Source organism: Bos indicus x Bos taurus, chromosome 9 (genome assembly GCF_003369695.1).
Source record: "Bos indicus x Bos taurus breed Angus x Brahman F1 hybrid chromosome 9, Bos_hybrid_MaternalHap_v2.0, whole genome shotgun sequence".
NCBI classification, from domain to species: Eukaryota; Metazoa; Chordata; class Mammalia; order Artiodactyla; family Bovidae; genus Bos; species Bos indicus x Bos taurus.
The window spans coordinates 98,590,611-98,610,283 of NC_040084.1; the positions used below are offsets into that span (position 1 = coordinate 98,590,611).

Sequence of the window (19,673 nt, forward strand, 5' to 3'; positions counted from 1 at the left end):
GAGGCGCTCTCTCCACCCACCCCAACCGAGGCCAGCTGGGACATCAGTACTTCTACCCCCCAGCTCTTTCTGCTAGAGAGATACCAGCATAAACCAGCTGAAACAGAAGGTTTAAGATCTGGAGTCTCACAACGCGCCAATGTCCAGGTTTCAATAAAGAAATCAGTTGTCACACCAAGAATCAGGAAGGTTGTAAAGTGAATAAAAAAAGACAAGCAACATATGCCACACACCCCCAGGCCCTGGCAGACATCATTCTACTCTGTTTCCATGAGTTTCTTTTAGATTCCTCCAGAAGGTATTATCACATAGTATTTGTCTTTCAGTCTGACTTATTTCACTTAGACCTTAACGAATATTCAGGTTGTTCCAAATGGCAGGACTTACTTCTTTTTATGGTTGAGTGATATCCAATATAGGTCTTCCCTGGTGGGTCAGTGATAAAGAATCTGCCTGCTTATGTGATAAAGAATCTGCCTGCTTATGCAGGAGATGCGGGTTTGATACCTGGGTTGGGAAGGTCCCCTGGAGAAGGAAATGGCAACCCACTCTGGTATTCTTGCCTGGGAAATCCCAATGACAGAGGAGCCTTGCGAACTACAGTCCACGGAGTCACAAAAGAGTCAGACATGACTTAGCAACTAAACAGCAAAAACAATATCCATTATACACACACACACACACACACACACACAAAGTTGTTTTCTTTATCCATTAAAAAGCTAATTTTTCAAAACCATAGAAGTGACCAGTAATCAGTGCTGTGTAATAAACACACACCTACACACGCACACACGCATACACTATTGTGCTGTGAAGTACAGGGAAAGCGAAAGTCACTCAGTCGTGTCCGACTCTCTGCGACCCCGTGGCCTGTGCAGTCCGTGGAATTCTCCAGGCCAGAGTACTGGAGTGGGTAGCCATTCCCTTCTTCAGGGAATCTTCTCAACCCAGGAATCAAATCGAGGTGTCCCACATTGCAGGCAGATTCTTTACCATCTGAGCCACCAGGGGAGCACTATAACTTTCTATAAATACGTATGCATGCTGGCTACGTTTTCTTTCCTTAGAGTATGTTCTACCACCTTTGGAAGGCATGTTAGAATGGTGACATGATGGTAGATAGTAATTATTTTTTGTAAATGTAACTTCTTGGCAAAATAAAAATCTGTCAATTCTATATCAGTTCCCAAAAATGTGACTCAAAATTTATTGTTCCATGAATCCCCGAAGTCTGGGAAGGACATCATACTAATATTGTTGACAACATCTCCTTCTGTATAGCATCCAGCTCAGAGCTCTGAACAAAGCAGTTGCCGTAGGCACATGTTCATTTAACAGTTGAATGAACTTGGCTGAAAATAGCGGCTAATAATTCTAATACCAGACCAAATTTCAAATCTTTAATGAGCAAAAGGAAATCTTACTTCTCTACTGCCCAGTGTCTTCTCAGTAACCTATGTAATCATATACTGGGGACAGTGTGCTATGTACTGAAGATCATTTTAAACTCTAATAAAGGCCTCCATGTTACCACACTCCTCAATTCCACTTCAGCATTTAATCATCTTAATGTTTCTTAATATTCCACTCAGTTTCTAAAACTAGTCTTTATGTGAGCTTCAGATAAAACATGTTTGTCTTTATCTGTTTGTCATATTAGATATACTTTTATATATAGTTTGTTAAAATTAAAATTTTTCACACAGATATTAAAAATTAACATGATGTCAAATAATTTAAAATATTAAGATAGTAGGTAAATTATTTGCTATCTTGTTTATATTAAGAATTGACAAAATAATTATTTTATTAACCTAATAAATGAATAATAATTTACCTTTTTTAAAATAAAGAGGCATAAAAAAATAATGTTTAGACTATATGTATTGAACAACACAATGGAGTATAATTTCCTAAACATTTCACTAATCACTTTGAATTTTGTAACCTAATAAATTAGTTCATATGTAAATAATGCTACAAGATATTTGTAGCAGATTTAAAGTTGTACTCAATGTGAATAGCTTAATATGAGATATTTCTTCATTGATAAAAATCACAGTTTGACAGGTTGAAAGATTCTCATAGAATCTCTTCTAATGTTCATTTTTTTGAAACTCATGTTATCAGATGTAGACCACCATTTTTCTTTTTAAACTCTCTCATTTATCATTACTTAATTTTCAGAGGAGCCTAGCCTGCTACCACCCATGGGGTCCCAAAGAATGGCACACAACTTAGCAATTAAACAGCAAATTTTTTATCACACTTTTATGGTTTTGTGGTTATATTCATACCTTGAGAACATGTTTTTATTTTATTTATATAGAAAGATTTGAAGGTGATATTTTAAAGTTATTTCTAGAATATTCCACAAAATATATCAGACTTGGATTAGAACTTGCAGTTATTAGGAATCTTAAAAGTTTTAACACTCTGAACTTAGTTGCTTTTATTAAAATGTTTTCCTTAAACAAAAGTTCAGGCTTTTCTTCCTTACAAAGTAATATTTTAAAAGTGACACTTTCTAGGAATACTTTGTAAAATAGCTTGAAATAAAATAAATCCTTAACAGTGTTATACATTGTTTTTCTCCAAATGTTTGTGAGATTTTTGTTGCCCATTATTAAGATAATTTGATTTGTCTTCCAGAACGTTTTGTACAAAATGAAACTTATAAAAGCCAAAGTCTTTTCATCGTGCATTTTCCCATGTGTTTTAAAACCTGATTCCTGCTTTTATTTTTTTATTTTTTCCTTTGAAGGTGAGAGGCCCTCCAAGTGCAGGAGCATTCAAAGAAAGACCCACCAAACCCACAGCATTTCGAAAATTTTATGAACGAGGAGACTTCCCAATTGCCCTTGAACATGATTCGAAAGGAAACAAAATAGCGTGGAAGGTAAGTCCTTGCAGAGCTGCGAGAACCAGCTGTGCTCGCTGTGGAAGTGCTATCTCCCAGTGCCAAACACACTCGACTGATAAGTAAATAAGCTGGAGTGATTTCTCGGTGAGTGGAAGATGGTGGGTAAGCTCTTAGAGGAAGCCCCTGTGTCAGCTGCCCACCTTGACTAACAATTAAATTACAGCCTGCAGGAAAAGAAAATGACAGAGTTGCTTTGCCTTAGAGAATTGTGTGCTGACCGATCCATCTCTATTTTTATGAGAGCCTGGCATTCCAGCCCGTTTCAGGCAGTCCATCAAATGATGAAACTGGTGGCTGGATGCGGAGAGCAACAGCCATTTATCTCCCCCCAAATTTCACCTTCCTGCAGGACACTTCCAAATGGAAGCTTTAATTACCTAAATGGATAGGTCAAGATTGTCTGCTCCCTGGAAATGCAGAGTGGAATACAAAAGCAGGCGGGCTCTGACGGAGGCCCTCTCCTCTCTGTCTGCAGCACGTGTCAGCTGGCGCATTGGCTGTCATACGAGCTCTGTTAGAGACTGACCTCGGCCGCTGAAAGCATTATAGCACCGACATTTTTCTGACAAAAGGTTAATTGGCTTCAAAATAAATGTATTGCCTAATGACTCCATTCTAATGGGGCTGTGTTTCTTTCTAAAAGGCTCGCTGGTGTTATTTGTAAAAACTTGCCAATCTCTCAACTGGAGAAGGCTTTTACATTTAATTTGAAAAATGAATGCTGATCTCTAACCAGCTTCTGCTATTTAATTATTTTTTGTTATCAAGGACTTTGCTTTGGGTGATATTTATCAGCTAAAAGGGCTTCTCTGCCTGAAGACTGGAAAGCAGTTGCCCGTGTGTGAGCATACCATCAGGTTAAGGAGCACAAAAGGTTTTGCCAAATATTTTGAATTTAGCAATTGATCCATGTAGCAAAAAAGTCCCACAGTAGTGTCTGAAGGGCGAATGTCAGGATTGTTTATAATTAGTAACAAATTTATGTTAAAAAATAAGAATGATCAAAGTGAAGAATTCATCAAAATAAACAGCTTAGAAAGAGTCATTAAAATTAACTTTTTCCTTCTCTTTTGGAAAAACTGAAAGAATTGATTGTATTATTTCTAGTATGTCTTTAAATGTTTTCACATAATTATCAAACGTTTCTAGATCTTGAGCAGTCACATAATATCCAGTTACTGAACTTATTAAAAAGTTATTTGGCAAGGGAAATCTAAAGTTGTCCTTGTTATTAAGTTTTGTTATATATTTTAGGCAAATGAAGGACATTATTATCTTGGTTTTAATCATTTGTCTTAAAATTTGCATTTGTTATATGAAAATGTGCATGATGAGAAAAAATATATAGCACTATAACTAATTTAGATATTTCCATCTTAAAAACTTTAATTAGGGATTGGTTTGTATTAATTACATGGATTTTGATTAATTACATGGATTTAGTGTTTGTGTCAACGTACCAATTCATGCATGGTAACACAGAGATTCTTAAGAACTTGATTCCTTTTGAGTAAAAGAATATGCCATATTTCCTTATGAAAAACAAGTGGATTTTGGTGTTTTATGTAATTTTAGCACATAAAAATTGTATCAATAAAAGAATCTATAGATTCTTTTTGACCTGCTTGAATAATCTTGAGTAACTTCTAGAAATGTCAAGAGACAAAAAAAAGTTTATCTTGAAAATAATAAAAGCATAGGGTGAATCATTTTGCGTTATCTTTGGTACTCCAGCAGTCAGATGGCATATAAACTGCTTTTCTTTTTTATAGCTATATTAATTCTTTTAAGCTACTATTGACTATTGTAGTGATTCAGCAAGCTAAAAAGTCAGATTAAAGAGGAAGCAATTTATTTGCTGCTGCTGGTAGGATAATAGCATACATTTAAAAAGACATCTTATCCTATAACCGGTAGACGTCTATCCTTTAAACCTTTGCCAACCAGATTTCAATTGTACTACTATAATGCTGAAGATAAAACATTAAACTTACTAAGCACAGGCTTGTGAGCGATCTCTCATATTTATTCGTATTTATTTCTTGGCACATATACTGTGGGGAACGTCTGATACTTGGTAGGACCAGAGGCCTTCTTTTAGGATAACATTTCTAAGGAATGGACATTGAATGTTTAAGAAAGCAGGGCTCCCCAAGCACCCTGCAAAAACCACACTAAAAACCGCCCCAGACCCGGCACTATACTCCCTTGTGTGCGGATAGAGCTCTGGTCAAGTGAACTTCTCACCTCATGGCCTAGCTTGCCCCTTGCTAAACACTTCTGAGTAGCTCTGATTCCCAGGAAAGTACCTGTCCTCTCTCCACAGTCCTTGTGACACCCCTGGGACTCCAAGAGTGGTTGTGAGACCTGAAATGGTGTGTGGAATTAAGTGGCAAGGAGATCCACTTCCTTTATCAGAATTTCAAGAAATGTCTTTGCAAGGTTAGGTTTCTCAACCCACATCCTGAACTGCCGTCATAGTTTAGAGCACATAAAAATGATCATTTCTTCCGCATGTCAAAACAACAGGGCAGACCAAATGCCAGAATCTGTGCAGTTTAGTGTATCCCTCGTGGTATCGCTAAAGATCCAAGCACGGTCTAATGCATCTTTCGGCAGTGGTGGAAATGTGCTTCATCTGTAATGTCTAATACATTACAAGTAGCCATATGTGGCCATTAAGCACTTGAAATGTCCCCAGTGAGCCCGAGGAACTAAATTTTAGATTTTAATTAATTTTAATTTAAATAGCCACATGCTTACCATATTAGACAGTGCTGCTCTAGATTAAGATAAGATAATTCAGTCAAAAATAAATGCTTGAACCTGCTAGCCAGATAGGAGACTATAACTATCTGAGAATTATTATTAAAATGAAAAACTAAGACTAGTATATGCATCTTTGAGATGGCTATGCTTATCATACATTCCTTGGTAAATATGAAAAAACTTTTGCAAGATATTTGTAGCAAAATTTTCTATATACTTATCAGGGGCAAGTTAATGATCTATGAAAGATGAATCAGTTCAGTTCAGTTCAGTCACTCAGTCGTGTCCAACTCTTTGGAACCCATGGACTGTGGCACGCCAGGCTTCACTGTCCATCACCAACTCCCAGAGCTTGCTCAAACTCATGTCCATTGAGTCGGTAATGCCATCCAACCTTCTCATCCTCTATTATCCCCTTCTCCTCCTGCCTTCAATCTTTCCTAACATCAGAATCTTTTCCAGTGAGTCAGTTCTTCCCATCAGGTGGCCAAAGTATTGGGTTTCAGCTTCAGCATCAGTCCTTCCAATGAATATTCATGACTGATTTCCTTTAGGATTGACTGGTTTGATCTCCTTGCTGTTCAAGGGACTCTCAAGAGTCTTCTCCATCACCACAGTTCAAAAGCATCAGTGCTTCTTCAGCACTCAGCTTTCTTTATGGTCCAACTCACACATCCATGCATGACTACTGGAAAACCCATAGCTTTGGCTAGATGGACCTTTGTTGGCAAAGTAATGTCTCTGGTTTTTAATATACTGTCCAGGTTGGTCATAGCTTTTCTTCCGAGGAGCAAGCATCTTTTAATTTCATGGCTCCAGTCATCATCTGCAGAGATTTTGGAGCACCAAAAATAAAATCTGTCACTGTTTCCATTGTTCCCCTGTCTATTTGCCATGAAGTGATTGGACTGTATGCTATGATCTTTGTTTTTTGACTGTTGGGTTTTAAGCCAACTTTTTCACTCTCCTCTTTCACTTTGATCAAGAGGCTCTTTAGTTCCTGTTTGCTTTCTGCTACAAAGGTGGTGTCATCTGCATATCTGACTTTATTGATATTTTGTCCTGGCAATCTTGATTCCAGCTTGTGCTTCATCCAGCCCGGCATTCCAGGCTAAGTTAAATGATCAGGGTGACAATATACAGCCTTGACATATACCTTTTCCAATTTGGAACCAGTCCATTGTTCAATGCCTGGTTCTAACTGTTGCTTTTTGACCTGCATTTGACCTCCTGAGGTTTCTCAGGAGGCAGGTAAGGTGGTCTGTTATTCCCATCTCTAAGAGTTTTCCAGAGTTTGTTGTAGTCCACACATAGGCTTTTGCATAGTCAGTGAAACAGAAGTAGATGTTTTTCTGGAATTCTCTTGCTTCTTCTGTGGTCCAATAGATGTTGGCAATTTACTCTCTGGTTCCTCTGTCTTTTCTAAATCCAGCTGAACACCTGGAAGTTCTCAGTTCACGTACTGTTGAAGCCTAGCTTGAAGGATTTTAAGCATTACTTTGCTAGCAGGTGAAATGAGTACAATTGTGCAGTAGTTTGAACATTCTTTGGCATTGCCCTTCTTTGAAACTGGAATGAAAACTGACCTTTTCCAGTCCTGTGGCCACTGCTGAGTTTTCCAAATTCCCTGGCATATTGAGTGCAGCACTTTCACAGCATCATCTTTTAGGATTTGACCTCTACTAGCTTTGTTCGTAGTGATGCTTTCTAAGGCCCACTTGACTTTACATTCCAGGATGTCTGACTCTAGGTGAGCAATCACACCATCGTGGTTATCCGGATCATTAAGATCTTTTTTGTATAGTTCTTCTGTGTGTTCTTGCCACCTTTTCTTAATATCTTGTGCTTCTGTTAGGTCCATACGGTTTCTGTCCTTTATTGTGCCCATCTTTGCATGAAATATTCCCTTGGTATCTCTAATTTTCTTGAAGAGATCTCTAGTGTTTCCCATTCTGTTGTTTTCCTCTATTTCTTTGCATTGATCGCTGAGGAAGGCTTTCTTATCTCTCCTTGCTATTCTTTGGAGCTCTGCATTCAGATGGGTATATCTTTCCTTTTCTCCTTTGCCTTTCACTTCTCTTTTTTCTGAGCTATTTATTAGGCCTCCTCACACAACCATTTTGCCTTTTTGCATTTCCTTTCTTGGGGATGGTTTTGATCACCACCTCCTGTACAATGTCTTGAACCTCCATCCATAGTTCTTCAGGCACTCTGTCTATCAGATATAATTCCTTGAATCTATTTGTCCCTTTCACTGTATAATCACAGGGGATTTAATTTAGGTCATACCTGAATGCCTTAGTGGTTTTCCCTGCTTTCTTCAATTTAAAATCATACTTCATCAACTATTTCCCAACTGTTGGATATTATAGGATTATTTCAATTTCAGAGGGCATGTAATTTCTAAATAATATTAAATGAAACACCCAGATACATAAACCTTTGTTTCCACCTCTGATTGCATCCTTAGGTTAAATTCCCTGAAGAGCAATTAGTAGGTCAAAAGTAATATTTTAAAAGCAGTCATTCCACAGAACCATATTCATCACTGGATCCTCCTTTAAATAAAAGTCTGCTAAGGTGATGGGTTTCCCTTGTGGCTTAGAGGGGTAAAGTGTCCGCCTGCAATGTGGGAGACCTGGGTTCAATCCCTGAGTCAGGAAGATCCCTTGGAGAAGGAAATGGCAACCCACTGCAGCACTCTTGCGTGGAAAATCCCATGGACAGAGGAGCCTGGAAGCCTGCAGGCCAAGGGGTCGCAAAGAGTCGGACATGACTGAGCGACTTCACTTTCACTAAAGTGATGGGTAAAGCATCTCATTTTGTTCGTTGATTATTAGGATTGTTAAACACTTTTATATGCTTAACTAATTTGCTTGCCTTCTGAGCCCTCTTCTTAAATTGTCCGGTTTTCTAGTGAAGACTTAGTCTATTTCCTATTGAAATTTAAATTTATTTAATTGAAAATTAAAATTTATGTGTAAATTTTATCTGTCAAAAGGATTTTATTATCTTTTTGACATAGATAATATGAACAGATTCTTAAAGTTTTAATTTTTGTTTATAAGGTTTGATGACCACAATCATTTTAAATCTGTCTAACCAGGTCTCACCTTTCTAATCAAACATTTCTTCCTGAGACTGTGTATCGTGTGTTTTCTCTTTGCCGTCTCTAAATACTATGCATATCAGTCTCAAGCAATGCTACTACTCTTACACTTAGTTTTAACACAAATGAAAATAAGTCTGGCTTTGGTCCCTGAGAGCTCTGCACTTTCTACTTGTAGAAGTCTTTAAGACAGAAAAAGAAGAGGTGCAACAGGAAAACTACATGCCTAGCTATAATTTTGAGGTCTTCTTCAAAATGGAAAGTTATAAAAAAATAAACTGCCTACAACAGACAGGTATAAACCTTGTCTGAAACTGTATACCATTTCATTTCTCAGCACCTTATATAATTGGTCCTGAACCACACATACTTTTTAGTCTTTTTAAAAGGAATCTTACTCAGTTTTTTCCTCTTAATTTTTTTTCAAACTTGCCTTCTTAAGTCATAGAAACTGCATAGTGGCATTGTCCAAATTAGCATAGCAACCTGGGGCATTTCTGCATTCTTGTTTTCTTAGTCTTTGATATGTAAATAATCTTTGGTAGCCAGTTATGTTGAAATTAAGTGAATAAAGCCAGAACCGTGCGCCTGTGATGCACACAGGTAGGTCCAAGTGAGAATGGACTTTAGGTGGCCCCTCCTCTTTGCCAAAAATACATCTGCCTCCCTGGCCTATTGGAGGTGCATAGAATTTCACCACTGAAGCATAGTTCCCTGAGGTTAATGTTATAAATTATACATTACTTGTTGATTAAAACTTGGATCATGCAACTTTGTTTTTTGATTAAAAATTAATTCATAAAGCAACATTAATTATGTAATTTAAACACACATCTTTCTGTAGTTTAATCAATGAGTTATATGTATATTCATTTATAAAGTTTAATCCACTTTAGCATTTTACTAAAAGATTTTAAGCTGTTTTACAAAGAATTGTAAAATACAGAAATTTAGCATATACTAGGGAAGATGAGAGAAAATGAAAACCAGATAGGGACCTACAATGGAGCCAGTAACAAGGCTAATAAAAATGACATACCCTAAATACTTCTAAGCCAGGGATTGTGTCTTTATTTCTAGCTTGTTCCCTCCCTTCAGCCCACTGTCAGCCCACTGAGATGAAACTTAGAGCATCATGGAGATGAAACTTAGAAACCCTGAAGGAGTGTCTGGCACAGAGCTGATGCCCAGCGATGTGTGTTGAATGAATATAAAACATCCCGCAACTGGTTACCGCTAAGGTCCACTTCTCAGGACACTGTTTCATGAGCGCATGTCTCAGCCTCTAGGCCTTACTCTCTTTGGTGACGACCATGTACTGAATGATTGGCATGGCGCTTCACAGTTACTAAAATAGCCGTATTTCAAGATATTCATGAAATAGCTTAAAGAACAAACGATTAATTAGAAATTAGCCGTAGAGACCAAGTCTTCTGGTAGCAAATTAAGATAAGCTCCAGCAAGTTAATTTGAACACACAGTCCAGAGCTGTATGCAACAGTTTCTGTAGGTTGAATTTTACCTTGAAAATGCTTAAATTATATGTAATGCTTTCCCAATGATTATCGATTTCTTAAATTGTAATGTAAGTTTATTTTTCTTTACGAATGACTGAAAATGTATGTTCAGTCTGAACATTCAAGTAAAGAAAATGCTGTGCATAAGATAACTGGATGCCTACATTTTTAAAAGAGTATCTATTGGTGGTGTCTGGACCGTGCCTTCAATTCCATGTCAGCCTCCTAGTTTTTAATACTCACATATGACTCTGTTAAGAATTTCTTCTCCAGCATGTTCTCTTCTTTTTTTCAATTCTTAGAGGCATTGGTATTCATGAAACATAAACAACTCTGTCAATGTGACTGTTTTCATTGACATGACTGATAATTTCTACCAGGAAAAACATTTATTGAATATAATTATTATTAAAATGTACGCTAATTTTCTTACAATTAAAATCATTCCAAACCATGATAGCTCATTATCTGTAAATACAACCGCATTTTAAAGTAAATCCCACTGTGATATGGTATCTGATCCATTAACCCTCAGTATATGGTTCTCAAAACTCTGTAATTTTGATTGATAATTAAGTCCTCTGGTGCCTTCAGTTTCTTAATGTTTCAGTTTCTTCAGGATTCAAAAAATCAACGCTGTATCTATTACCCCAGGCAAAATCGATATTGATCTTTAAAATCTTATAGGCAAATTTATTTGAGTTGAATAATTTGTTTTACATGAAGAAAGAATGAATATATTCTTTGAATTGTCCTGGGCTTCTATATTTTTTGATAACTGCCAAAGCTTAAGTTTGGATAACAGGCCTTAGTAGAATTTGTAAGGCAAATTTTGCAAGAAAAATGACAATTTACCTAATTTTTGTACAAGAAAGGCTGCTGCGTTTCCGCTATTAATTCCTCTGTGATTAATTAATAGATAGAGCTTTTTCTCAAAGTCTTGAAAAAAAAAAATAATCCTCCGGCAATTAAAGTGCTTTTCGGTGTTTTCTGAAGGAAGGGACTGCATACACAATTAATGCCATCCTTTTATTTGATGTGAATTGCTCTGTCTTAAAAGTGTACGGCATGAAAATACAGCCATGTATCAGAAATAACTTTAATTGAAATTGGTTAGATGACCTCCGAAAGCTCGATGAAAGATTTTCTGCTGAATGGGCTGGTGCTCCCTGCTGCCTGTATAATTTATGTGAGAAATTAGTGCGAATGGTTCACTTTTATGGAGCAGTGCTGGCCGTAGCAAGCCTGCAGAAACAATTTCCCCCCAAGCCTCCATCTGTTCTTCAAACTAGGGCATATGCCATCTCATCGAGCCTGAAAGTCAACTGATTTATAACTCCTGGAAAGTGCATAGACTGAAAAGAAAGGTCGGCCGCAGTTACGTGACAGTGATTTGGTAAGCATAGGCTGAAGACAGTTCACATTACAAGGGGCCCAGGGGGATCAAGCGATGCTCTAAGTTTCATCTCAGTGGGCTGACAGCTAGAGGAAAAACAAATGGCTCCCGTTTCTCAAGCTACGCAACCCCTGCTCTTGAGAAGTAGGAGTGGTCTTGGTGGAGCCAGGGCACCACAGCTGGGATGCTCTATCCCTATCCCTTGAAGAAATGGGGCTGCTGCCACCTTCCCCGAGATAAATGTTGCCATCTCGGAAATATCCGATCTTTAAACAGAGGATGAGATGGCTGGATGGCATCACCGACTCAATGGACACGAGTTGGAGCAAACTCCGGGAGATGGCGAAGGACAGGGAAGCCTGGCATGCCGCAGTCTATGGGGTCGCAGGGAGTCAGACACGACCGAGTAACTGAACCACAACAATCTTTAAACAAAAAATGAGTGTTGCTGTTTTTCAGAAAGTTTTGTTTGGGGACACAAGTCAGACTTTTCATGATTTTTCTATGTCTCCCCGGAGAGTGAATTTTCAGTTCTATTCCGATTAGTGATATAATGAATGTTTCCCTCTCTCTTATCACTTGTCAGATATTCCTTCTTTTTACTGACGTATTTTTGAGATCAAAAGTTTTTTGACAGATGACACAGGAATCAGATTGAGGGTATAATAATAATCAGTATTTGTTTGATGCTTTTATTTAGAGTGATCAGTGTCCTTATATTTGAGGCTTCTGGATACTGAGTAAATTTTCAACTACCCTAAGTTATATTAAAGTTTCTCCATTACTTTCAGGTAAAATCTAAACAAAGTATTAATGAATAATCATATCAATTTTAATATATATTTAAAGCAAGAACTTCAGGGAATGTTTTACCTTTATAAAAAGAAGGTTATGCTGACTGAAAATTCTCTGCAAAAATTAATTCTGGTAGATTAATTAGTTAAACTCATATAAAAATGTAGGTTTTTCCAGTAGTAATTTATGGATGTGAGAGTTAGACCATAAAGAAAGCTTAGTGCCGAAGAACTGATGATTTTGATCTGTGGTACTGGAGAGGACCCTTGAGAGTCCCTTGGATTACAAGGAGATCCAACCAGTCCATCCTAAAGGAAATCAGTCCTGAATATTCATTGGAAAGACTGATGCTGAAGCTGAAACTCCAGTACTTTGGCCACCTGATGCGAAGAACTGACTTGTATGAAAAGACCCTGATGCTGGGAAAGATTGAAGGCAGGAGCAGAAGGGGACAACAGAGGATGAGATGGTTGGATGCCATCACACTCAATGGACAAGAGTTTGAGTAAGCTTTGGGAGTTGGTGATGGACAGGGAGGCCTGGCGTGCTGCAGTCCATGGGGTTGCAAAGAGTCAGACATGATTGGGCGACTGAACTGAACTGAAAAATGTAAATTTTTATCTTTATTATTACCTATTAAGGTTTATTCTCAATATGAAATGTATACATTTTATCTTATAAAATAAAAGATATTGAAAAGTAGAAGGAATAAATGAATCAGTCATCTTTCCACCACTCACTGAATGCAGTTGTTAACATTTTTCAAAGTATTTCTGTCTTATCTTCTCCTCAGTTGAGATCGTAGTATACGTAATAGTTTGTAAAGAAATATTTGTCATTATATGGTATATCAAATCTGTATGCCCTTATTCTTAGATTTTCTAACTTTTCTTCTAACTTAAAAGTATTACTGTTTTTGAAAATTTTGAAATTGAATAAAGTGTATACATAGGGTAACATTTATCCAAAGAGAACCACTTTCAGTGTATTGTTTGAGTTCAGCTGTCTTCTACACGTGTGCTTTTATTTTGTTTATGTTAGTTTTGGCTGTGCTAGGTCTGCACTGCTACGCGGGCTTTTCTCTCGTGGCGAGCAGGGGCTGCGTCTGGCTGTGGCGTGTGGGCTTCTCGTAGGGCTGGCTTCTCCTTCTGTGGCACACAGGCTCCGGCGCATGGTACCCAGTAGTTTTGGCACAGGGGCTCAGTGGCTGCAGCTCCCTGGCTCTGGAGCACAGGCTCAGTAATTCTGGCAAATGGGCTTTGTTGCTCCTTGGCATGTGGGATCTTTGCAGACCACGGATTGAACCCGTGTCTCCTGCATTGGCAGGCGTGCAGCATCTCCTTAAGCAAATCTTAAGCTGCCATGACAACCGCATAAGTGCATTCGTCATTATGAACATGCTGGTAGTATAGTTTTGGAGACTAGCAAGAGATATTAAGAAAATGGTTTATTAAATACGAAACACATTTCTTGCTATTGGGTAAAGTATAAAAAGTGAACAAAGATAGTTGATAGAATTATTATAACCAGTCTCCCCCTTCAACCTAAGACATATCCCTTACAGGAAAAAAGTCTTGAAGAACTTCCAAGGTTGCATTCCAGCCTGAATTAGGGAAAACTCATGAGACCTTCAAGCTATAAAACCTTTAAGCCTCCCTTTTCTTGAGTTGTTATTTAGTTTCATCCTTGTATTTCATCCTGTCGTTTCTATGATTGTCTCCCATACTTAATTTTTATCTCTTTATTCATTTTTTAATAACTTCTGGAAGAGCTTTCTTCTATTTTCTATTTACTTTAGTATCAATTTGTCTACTAGTGCCTCAAACTCAAATTTAACTTACACTGCTGTAGTTAACCTTGCAAATCTTTATATTGTTGACTGATATTTTTGTACATACTGGCTTAAAAATTCTTGTACAAATAGGTTCATCATAGGAAATTTTCTGATATTTTTATCTGCATTTTGTAATACAGATAAGCAAAAATAAAAATATGAATCAACTGTAATCCACCTCACCTTCAGGTTGCCTCTTTTACATTATTAGGATTAACTTTTCAGACCTTTTCTCACCATATGCAAATATATGTATGTATACAAATTTAAAATAATGTTTTGTTCATACTTCATAACTTTTATTTATTTATTTATTTTTTGGTTTGGGTTTTTTTTTAATTTATTTAAATTTATTTATTTTAATTGGAGGCTAATTACTTTACAATATTGTATTGGTTTTGCCATACATCAACATGAATCCCCCACGGATGTACACTAATTACAAGTCATAATTTGCACATGCACTTTAAAAATTATTTTGGGACGTTCTAGACGGTTCCATAATTTAACCAATTCCATGTTGTTCAATAGTAATGTTTTCCTTAGGTATTAATGCTTTTATTCAGTGTTTTGCTATTACAAGCAATACTATTATCAGCATTATTGTACATTTCATATATATTCTATCTTGCAAATATATCTGATTGTTCCCTAATGGTAAAAATCTCATTTTCTTAGCCTTTGCCTATTTTCGCCATATAGATTTCTGGCTTCTTGGACCTTTGAACATGCTAAGTTGTGTCCAACTCTTGCGACCCCACAGACTGTAGTCTGCCAGGCTCCTCTGTCCGTGGGATTCCCCAGGCAAGAATACTGGAGTGGGTTGCCATTTCCTTCTCCAGAGGATCTTCCTGACCCACGGATTTGAACTCAGGTCTCCTGCATTGCAGACAGATTCTTACCGATTTAGCCTACATTTTCACCATATAGATTTCTGGCTTCTTGGACCCTTGAACATGCTCATTTCTAAAAATCACTGATTACGAATGTAGTGAATTTAAAGGGGCTTCCTCAACATCTAAGTCTATAAGATGATATTTTGTTTTCTTTTGGGGCAGGATATTGGGCTTCCCTGGTGGCGCCAGCGGTAAAGAACCTGCCTGCCGGTGCAGGAGACATAAGAGACATGGGTTCAATCCCTGGGTCAGGAAGATCCTCTGGAGAAGGAAATGGCAATGCACTCCAACATTCTTGCCTGGATGATCCCATGAACAGAGGAGCCTGGCGGGCCACAGTCTATGAGGTCACAAGAGTCAGACATGACTGAGCACGCACACACACAGACACGTGCAGTGTGTTTATAATACCCATTATTTTCAATCCTACCTCAGTCTAGAATTGGTGTTTGCCGAGGCTTAGAACATGTCACTGTGCTTGACCTCATTCATTCTCTTCTTGGGGACCGGTGAACTCTCCTTATCAGTTTCCTTGGGTGGACTACCAAGCTCCCCCTAGTCCCTGAAGACTGGTATGGACGTGCTTCGGCTAGTCCTCTTCTGGTGATATAAAAAGGAATTTCCTGTGACTTCTGACACTGAAATCGACGGAGTAGGCGAATTCCAGAAATGCACACAGACTCAGCTGTGTTTTTCTCGCCCTTACCCTTACCCTGCTCATGGGGCACACCACTTTCCAGAATGCAGTGCAGTGTGCTACCAGGGGTCTGTGTCCCCACTTCAGTTGTTTTTTGAGAGTTGGCTGTGAATGGATGTGGGTGTGATGGTTATGGGGATGAGAATGGAAAGGAGCACACTTTGTCTAAAAAGCACCTACTTCACAGCCGCAGAATACTGGCCTACTCCACGCCCGCCCCTCAATGGAGTTTGTTCCAGATCTTGTGTTTCTGAGGGAGCAGAAAGTGTAGGAGGGATTAAAAAAAAAGCAAAAACCCACAACCTACCAACTTTAGAATGGGTGCCTCTGGTTGCAGCATATGAGTTGATCATGAACTGTGGTTTTGCCTGCCAGTTCCACAGGCCTCTTCATCTGTAGAAATTCCTTTTCTTCCTGCGTGTGCATTCATTATTATACCTGGTTTTCTCTTGCATGTTATGTTCTCATCTTTTTCTGCATCTTCATAGGTAATTTGGTAGCATGTTGGGAGACACTGTGTCAGAGACTCTTGTCCAGAAGCTGTGTAAAATAGCTGAGTCCAATTTAGTTATGTCCATTATTGGACTGTATTCTATTACAGAGAAGTTATATGATCCCATCAATACCCAGGCAGCAGTGACTCATCGACTCTTAAAGGAGGCGAATACTTACCAACTGGTGAGACAGAGTGGTAACCTCTGTAGCCTGGTTGATGTCTTCCTCTGGTCTTAAGAAGTTTAGCGTCACTGTCCGGCAAAGAAACAGCACATATCAAGTGCTTCCTTTTGGGTAGCTTGTATGTTCTTAATCCTTTATTCAGTATGTGTTTAACATTTGCTACTTTAATTATCTGGTTCAAATAATTTTTGTAGACAAAATGAGAGGGTTTTATGGTAGTTTTATTCCTAGTTTTTTAAGGAATCTCCATACTCTTCTCCATAGTGGCTGGATCAATTCACATGTCCACACCCTCTCCAGCATTTAGTTTGTAGACTTTTTGATGATGGCCATTCTGACTGGTGTGAGGTAATACCTCATTATAGTTTTGATTTGCATTTCTCTGATAGTGAGCAATGCTGAGCATCTTTTCATGTGTTTATTGGCCATCTGTACTTTTCTTTGGAGAAATGTCTGTTTAGGTCTTCTGACCAGTTTTTGATTGGGCTGTTTGTCTCCCTGATATTGAGCTGTATGAGCTGCTTATATGTTCTGGAGATTAATTCTTTGTCAACTGTTTCATTTGCAATTATTTTCTCCCATTCTGAGGGTTGTCTTTTAATCTTGTTTATCATTTGCCGTGCAAAAGCTTTTAAGTTAAAGAGAAAAACAAATATCACATATTAACACACACACACACACACACATATGGAATCTAGAAAGATGAAAGATGGTACTGATGAACCTGTTTGCAGTGGAGATGCAGATACAGAGGACAGACTGTGGACACAGTAGGGGAAGGAGCGGGTGGGATGAGCTGAGAGAGGAGCATTGCAACATACACGTTATTGTGCGTAAAAATAGACAATGGGAATTTGCCGTATGACCCAGGGAGCTCAAACCCAGGGTTTTGTGACAGCCTCGAGCAGTGGGATGGGGTGGGAGGTGGAAGGGAGGTTCGATGGAAGAGGCATGTGTATACCTATGGCTGATTCATGTTGATGTGTGGCAGAAACCAACACAACATTGTAAAGCAATTATCCTCCAATTAAAAATAAATTAAAAAAATGAGAGGCTCTACAGCGTGTTTAGCAGATCATAAATTTATATATTTCCCATGAATGCAATTGGCTGACCCTTTTGGTTTTTCCTCACGGTTGTCTATTTATTATTATTTGTTGTTGTTCAGTTGCTCAGTTGTGTCCAACTCTTTGTGACCCCCATGGACTGCAGCCTGCCAGGCCTCCCTGTCCTTCACTATCTCCCACAGTTTTCTCAAACTTATGTCCATTGAGTCGATGATGCCATCCACCTATCTCATCCTCTGTCGCCCCTTTCTCCTCCTGCCCTCAGTCTTTCCCAACATTTATATTATTATGTAGACAAATAATAAATTTTACCTTTAAAATGACCTTGAGGTGATCAATCCACATACCTATATATCTAGATATTGTAGCATTCCCAAGCATCAGTGAGACACCCCCGACTCCAAAATTCTACACTGTATTTTGAAACATATACTGTTATCCATATTTTTACCTATATATGAATTTTTAAGATGTATCCTGTTTGGTGTTCAATCTGATTTAAAGTAGAAAACTCTGAAGTTCATATTAAATAAAGATTGGACTTGCTCACTGTAACCTTCACGTCTCTTAGTCTGTTTTCCCCTTTTTCCCTGTCTCTTTAATCCCCTGTGTTTCATTCTACATGACTGCCTGAAATCTGTCTTTCAAACTAACACTTCACTTTCTTCAGTTAGATTTAATCTACTGTTTAACTTGTGTGTTAAATTTTTAAAATTCAGTTTCAGTGAACATCAATTCTAAAATTAATTTTGGTTTCTCTAAAAGATCTGCCTGTTTCTTCCATTATGTCTTCTTGCTTTTTGGGTTTTCTTATAGTCTTTATCAAGTTATGTATTCTAGGTATATTTATTTAAAATTTCTTGCATGTCCATCTATTATGTCCAGTTCCAGAGGTGTGAGTTTGGACGCGTCACTTTCTCCTATTCTCAGCCATTTTGTTTCCTCAAGTGTTTTATGGATATTTCAGTTCAACTCAGAGCTCCTCTTTTGTGGAATGTATTTTCCTTGGGAGTCGTGCTTGCGATGGGGTATGGGGGCATCCCTGTGGACATGATTTCAAGTGTGTCTCTCCACGGGCATGGCTTCTGAAGTAATTTTTATATGAATTAGACTCCATGTTTCTGCACCAGTCTGTTGCTCACCACTCAAGATTTGAGTTTCCTCTTCATTTCTGAGAACTTGATATTTGCCTTTCTTACTTTTGAGGCTGGCTATGGATTTTCATAATCTTTCATCTAGATTTTATAGCTTGGTTTGGTCATATTGATCAGAGGCCTTTCTATAGGATTGTTTTCTCAATTAGCCTAACATCTTATCTTAGAGAAAGAGCTATTTTAAGATACAACCTTTTTCCATTGTAAGATCAAATCTAAAATGTTCCCACTTAAAAAAAATCGATGAAAAAAAATGCTCTTTATATTTCTCATGGAAGTCTTTTATTTAAACAACTGCGATGAACTAATTTATACTGCATGACTTTGTGTGTATGTGGCTTTTGTGTTGGCACATAACCACACATAAACAAATATTGTATCTATTTTAAAACCAGTATAATTTTGACTTAGAAAAATCACAAGTAAAAAATTTATAAAGATTTTATACCAACCCAAATTCTCATATTTGTATATAATGTATGTATATACATGTATATGTATGTTTATATAGATATCTTGCTTCTATTTAAGTGTTAGAGTTAGTATTTCATCTTCATTCAGTAAAATTTAACCAGAAAATTAAGGTGGTTGGGGTGAGTCTGAGAAGACTTACATCTTCTCATTGTTTATACCTGGTACTAAGTCTCTTGAGGAGCATTAGCCCATCAAACATCTTTTAAATGCTTTCCATGTACAGTAAGTTATATAAAATTTTACTAAACATAATTATGTTTTAAAAATCAATGTAGTATAACATTGTATTAAAGAGATTTAGGTGTGTTTTTTTGGTTTTTTGTTTTTTTTAATAAATCTTCCTCCACAGAATGAATCACAT

The 19,673-nt window shown here is 37.7% G+C and overlaps 1 protein-coding gene across 1 annotated transcript in view; it reads left to right on the forward strand.

Annotated features, from left to right (window-relative positions):
• Window positions 1-19,673, forward strand: part of PACRG (parkin coregulated) — a 531,079-nt gene that overhangs the window by 60,714 nt on the left and 450,692 nt on the right. The window contains exon 2 of the mRNA XM_027551999.1: window positions 2,768-2,902. Within this exon, the coding sequence (XP_027407800.1) occupies window positions 2,768-2,902 (135 nt within the window). The remainder of the gene's footprint in view (window positions 1-2,767; window positions 2,903-19,673) is intronic.